Source organism: Mirounga leonina, unplaced genomic scaffold (assembly GCF_011800145.1).
Source record: "Mirounga leonina isolate KUSES-001 unplaced genomic scaffold, KU_Mleo_1.0 Mir_53, whole genome shotgun sequence".
NCBI lineage: Eukaryota > Metazoa > Chordata > Mammalia > Carnivora > Phocidae > Mirounga > Mirounga leonina.
Window position 1 is genome coordinate 47,489,061 of NW_023270807.1, and position 6,000 is coordinate 47,495,060.

Here is a 6,000-nt window from a genome sequence, read left to right on the forward strand (position 1 = left end):
GCTCATTCGGAAGAACATGAGACTCTTGATCATGAGTTCAAGCCCCATGTTGGGTGTAGAGATTAAATAAATAAACCTTTTCTTTTTTTAAAGAAACTTTTAAAGTTTAAAAATTTCAAAAACTAAAAAACACCTCATATACCATATACCACTTTAGAAAGCTTGGATTATTATTCTGGAGACAATGGGGAGCTTTTATACAAATGGGGACAGATTCAGATGACTTATTAATGATAATTATATTAAATGACCAGAATAGGGAACCTAGAGAGAAAAAAAGTAAGTTAGTGGTTGCCTGGGGGGATTTGGGAGAGCACAGCAATGCAGTGGAGGGGTGGGGGTGGGGGGGAATGCGGTTAGCTAAAAGATATGGGGATTCTTTTTGAAATAATGAAAATGTCAGGGCGCCTCACTGGCCCAGTCGAAAAGAGCATGCAACTCTTGATCTCAGGGTCATGAGTTTGAACCCCACATTGGGTGTAGAGATTACTTACATAAATTTTTTTTAAAAATTAAAAAAAAAAAAAGGAAAATGTCTAAGTATCAGTCTAAAACTGTGATAACAGTTGCACATATCTGTGAACATAGCAAAAACCACTGAACTGTACACTTAAATAAATGGATGAAGTATAAGGTATGTGAAATGTATCTCAATAAAGTGGTTTTTAAAAATTATTATTATTATTAAAGCTCACATGTACTGATTATTTACTCTGTGCCAGGCACTTTAGTAAGCTCCTCACATGCATTATCTAGATCTTACAACAATCTTATTTATAGCAATAATAATTAACCACTTTTTATAAACAGTGCTTACAATAGTCTAGGCATCTAATTCTCCCAGCAACCCATAAAGTGGTAATATTATCCCCATTTTACAGATAAGGAAACTGAAAAATAAAAAAGGGGTTAAGGTCACAAAGCTAGCAGCAGAACCGGAGTCCTTGCAACTATTTAGCAGCTGCCATATGTAATGTATCAAGAAACTGAGACTCAGGAGAGTTAAGTAACTTGTTCAAGGCCCCAAAAGGAATTAAGAGAATAGATTTGCTCTTCAGCCATACTTCAGTTCCAGTATCTTAAGCACTCTGCTCTTCCTGAACACAGACAGTGATCAAGGAGGTAAGGGATGCATGATATTATCATTTATAAAGCATTTTTTTAAAGATTTATTTGCAAGAAAGAGAGCTTCGTGCACATGTGGGGGGAGGGGCAGAGGGGCAGAATCCTCAAGCAGACTCTCTGGTTGAGCAGAGTGGGACCAGGGCTTGATCTCACCACCCATGAGATCTCAACCTGAGCCAAAACCAAGAGTGGGACGCTTAACAGACTGAGCCATCCAGACTCCCCATGATTTATAATAGTACATTTTCTTAAAAACCCTTGGAATTAATTTCCTGTGAGGAGAGTGATAAAGGTGTCCTTTGTTAGGTTGTTATGTTAAGGACGTGAATTTAAGGGTCTTTTTATTGGTTTTTAAAGTAAGTTCTAGGCCCAACATGGTGCTTGAACTCACTACCCAAGATCAAGAGTTGCATGCTCTATCAACTGAGCCAGCCAGGTGCCCAAAGGTAGTAAATTTTGGAAAGACCCAAGGATGGGGACTGGTTGTCCAGAGAACCAACCAAATGATTACAGTGTTGGAACTTTCAGTCCTACCCCCACCTCCACTGCACAGGCCAGGGGCTGGACACTGAGTTCCAACACTAATGGCTAAAGATTTCATCAACCATACCTATGTAATGAAGTCTCTATAAAAACCCAAAAGGACTTGATCAGGAGAGCTTCCAAGTCCGTGAAGACATGGATATGTGGAGAAAGTGTCACCTCTTGGGCGCCTGGGTGGCTCAGTCGTTAAGTGTCTGCCTTCGGCTCCGATCATGATCCTAGGGTCCTGGGATCGAGCCCCACATCAGGCTGCTCGGCGGGAAGCCTGCTACTCCCTTCTCTCACTCCCCCTGCTTGTGTTCCTGCTCTCGCTATCTCTCTCTGTCAAATAAATAAATAAAATCTTTAAAAAAAAAAAAGTGTCACCTCTGGAGAGGGCATGGAAGCTCTGCACTCCTTCTCACATACCTTATCCTATGCATCTCTTCCATCTGGCAACTGCTGAATTATATCCTTTTTTTTTTTTTTAAAGATTTTATTTATTTATTTGACAGAGACAGCAAGAGCAGGAACACAAGCAGGGGGAGTGGGAGAGGGAGAAGCAGGCTTCCCGCTGAGCAGGGAGCCTGATGTGGAACTCGATCCCAGAACCCTGGGATCATGACCCGAGCCGAAGGCAGCCGCTTAATGACTGAGCCACCCAGGCGCCCTGAATTATATCCTTTGATAATAAACCATTGATCTAGTAAGTAAAATGTTTCTCTGAGTTCTGTGAGCCACTCTAGCAATTTAATCAAATCCAAGGAGGGGGTTGTAGGAACTTCCAATCCACAGCCAGTTGGTCAGAAGTGCAGGTGACAACCTGGACTTTTTTTTTTTTTTTTTTTATTGTTATGTTAATCACCATACATTACATCATTAGTTTTTGATGTAGCGTTCCATGATTCATTGTTTGCGTATAACACCCAGTGCTCCATGCAGAGCGTGCCCTCTTTAATACCCAACACCAGGCTAACCCATCCTCCTACCTGACAACCTGGACTTTTAATTGGCATCTGAATTGCGGGTGGGGGACAGTTTTGTAGGACTGAACCCCTAACATGTGGGATCTGATGCTATCTCCAGGTAGACAGTGTCAGAACTGAGTTAAATTTTAAGACACCTAGCTTGTGTCTGAGAATTGCTTGGAGATGTTGGAAAACACACACATGGGAATGGAGTCAGAACTATAGGATGGTGGTGGTAGTAGGGATGAAAAGGAAGGAATAGATTCAATATTGAATAAATAAAACATGGAAGACTTGGCCATATGTGAAGGAAAAGGAGTGAAAGGAATGAGGACACTCAGTTCTCTAAAGTGACTGGATAGAGAGAAGGTGGTGTCACCAGCTGAGATAAAGAACATAAAAACAAACACAATCCTAAAAAAATTCTTACTTCAGATCTCAACTGCAATGAGAATCATGTTTTCAAAAGTCTTTGCTCTCCAATAAAAATTGTTTTGTTTCCAAAAATAGGAGAAAAAGAGAATGGCGACACAATCAACTCTTGTGAGTGAAAGTCTTGAAATGATTATGGTTACTGAGAATGGTTCAAGGAACAAGCCTGAAAGACGTCTCAGATAGGACAGAATTTGACAATGTGAAGCAAAGAAAAGGGAGAAGCAAAGGTGTCCTAATCTCCTTAATTCAACTGAACTTTCGAGTAGCTTTCAAGTCCAATACTATTTCTATACAATCTCAGAATCCAAATGAGTTCTCACACTTATGTGTGTCAGATTCTCTAAAACTTTATCTATTAAAGACTACAAACCATTTCCCCACCCTACTCCCAAAACATAAACAATTTTACATCCAGTTACAGTGGCGTGGAAACATAAATCTCCTGTTGCTGGTCCATGATCCCCAGATTCAGAATTTGTGCTTTGAATTCTAAAGCCCACTTACAAAAAATACCTCCAGCAACAATACATAACCCAGGAGCCTGTCACCAGAAGCTCAGCTCATACAAACTGATTATCTCTCTTCTTAGTCCAACCCATCAAAACTCAGTTTTCTTTCTACAGCTCACCATTTGTTTAGTGATTCCCTTCACTGGGTCTCAGAAGCCAGAAACCCCAAGATCTTTGACTCCTCCCTCCCCTTTAGATTTTCAGTTTGCTGTCACCAAACAGAAATGCCTCTCATGTTAGTTCTCAGCTGCTCCAGACCCAAAATACTCTCGTTGCTTCCTAAGCAATGGGATATATACACAACGCATTTATGACTGAATAAATAAGTTATAGATACTGGAGTTAGAAGAAAAAAAAAAAAACCATTTTCTACTCTCAAGAAGCTCAAAGATATTGGGGGTGAGGAAGCATAAAATAGGATATTAAAATGCAACGTGAAAAAAATGCATGATAAAGGTCCTCAACTCAGACAGTAGGGAGTCGAGGGAAGGCTCTTAAAAGGTCAAAAACCCATGTCCTAGAAGACTCTAATTCACCTAATAATGCCTATGGTTAATGTCACACAGTTAGCACTAGCTGTCTTGCTTTGCCCTTCAGTTGTTTTGTGTTTATGAACTCTCTCCAAAAATAGATGCTAAATTCCCTGGGGGCAGAGATCGTAACGGATTTCTGTCTCCTCACAGAACCACACCGTGCCTCACGCAAAGCAAGAACGCCATCAATAGGTGTCAGCTGGCCAAAACTATGGGATGGGGCAGAAAAGAAAAACAGTCACCCAGACTAACAGGGGTGGCTTAGACTTGGCACACTAGAGTAATACACATGTCAAAACGGCAAAGATAGAACCTCAATTACAGAAAAACAAACCACATTTCTTTCGGAAGGCCACGTCTGCCACAGAGTGCTGCAGGGTGGTCGGCTGGTGGAGAGGACGGAAGGGTCTCTCAGATAAACACAAAAGGCTTCTTCCAATTTCCTCAAATGCGCGTGGACGTCTCTGCCCCCGGCCAGCCCTGGGGAGGGGTCCAGGGTGACAGAACGCCGCTACTCTCTTCCCTTAAAAGTAGCGCGTCTCGCTCAGGGCTGCAGGGCACGCGCGAGGGGGGCGGCCGGGGTCTGCCCGGCAATTTCCCTCTCCCTCCTTCTTTTACCTGTTTGGCCAAGAACCTGCCCAGTTCGCTGCGGCTCTTCTCGTTCTTGGCAGCGAGTAAGCAGAGCGGCGCGGCCGCCACCTCCAGGAAAAGGTGCTCCATGACGGCAGGCCCTCTGCCCCGGCGGCCACCAGCGCTCCCTACTTAGCGCTCGGAGCCCCCGAGCCGCTGAGGTCCCGCACCGGAGGTGCCAGCAACTACGCCCCCAGGGAACGCACCCCGGCTGCCCCGCAGACACCGGGAGAACTGCAGCACACGTGGGGGAGCACGCGGCGCAGCCCGTCATCAGCCCGCGACCACGACGGCGACGGCAGGGCGGCCCCAGCCCCGCCCCCTCAGCAGCGGAAACAGCGGGAGTTACCACCGCGCCAGTTCCGGGAGCGCAGTAGAAGCGGACTGCTGTTGTAATCCGGGTCTCTTGGGTACAGTGCTGGTAGGTTTCGGAGGCAAGGTGTGGCGGTACAGCGAGACGGGAGATTCCGCTGGGCCGGAGAAGCGAGGGAGCTCTCAGCCCACCATGCCTCCCTCCTGTGGAAGTATGACAAGCACGCCCCTTGCGGTATTCATAATATAAATATTGGAAATAAGTGCTCAGTTAGGGAATATTTAAAGTGTGGTGTATACGTTATATAATATTAAGAAGCCGTTAAAAAGAGTGGACTAGAACTTCACATATATGTGTAGTTCAAGAACAAGCCAAAATAATGACAAAGTCAGGCCAATGGTTGCTTTAGGGAGTATTGACAGCCAGGGGACCTGAGGGAACATCCTATGGTGATGGAAATTTTCCATTATCTTCCTCTCGGTGGTGTCGTATACGCTGGAAGGTAAATTTTTTAAAAGCAAAGAACAACTGTACACAAGATTTGTGCACCTTGTGTAAATTATGCCTCTAAAAAGTTTTAAAAAGGGGTAGATCTCTAATAACAAGTTATACTGTGATTCAGTCTTTTAAAAGAAATGTATTTGAATTTGAAATTTTTTCCCTAGGGTTTGAATGTTTGCTCTTGGGGAAACTCAAACTCAAGCGCAGAACTTCCAGAACTGGGGAACTATAAAAATGGGGCAAAAAAGATTTCCAAATAAATAATATTTTTAAAATTTGCAAGAAAATTGAGAGGGTTCCCTGAGGACATAGTACAATGAATGAAAAATTACCCAAGTTTGAGGAATTACTCATTTTCCTCTGGGTATCTCCCATGTATATGTGAAGTGTACACATTAATACACGTATGTATGTTTCTTTCTCGTTAATCAGTCTTTGACAGGGTCTTACCCAAGAACTTAGAA

At 43.4% G+C, this 6,000-nt stretch overlaps 1 protein-coding gene across 2 annotated transcripts in view; it reads right to left on the bottom strand.

Annotated features, from left to right (window-relative positions):
- Positions 1-4,974, bottom strand: part of MDN1 (midasin AAA ATPase 1) — a 160,134-nt gene extending 155,160 nt beyond the window's left edge. Inside the window, exon 1 of one of the 2 annotated variants that reach the window (XM_034991407.1) lies at positions 4,711-4,974. In XM_034991407.1, coding sequence (XP_034847298.1) covers positions 4,711-4,812 — 102 coding nt within the window. In that variant the 5' untranslated portion in view covers positions 4,813-4,974. The remainder of the gene's footprint in view (positions 1-4,710) is intronic. The other variant, XM_034991408.1, reaches the window with a different exon arrangement.
- Positions 4,975-6,000: the final 1,026 nt, after the last annotated feature.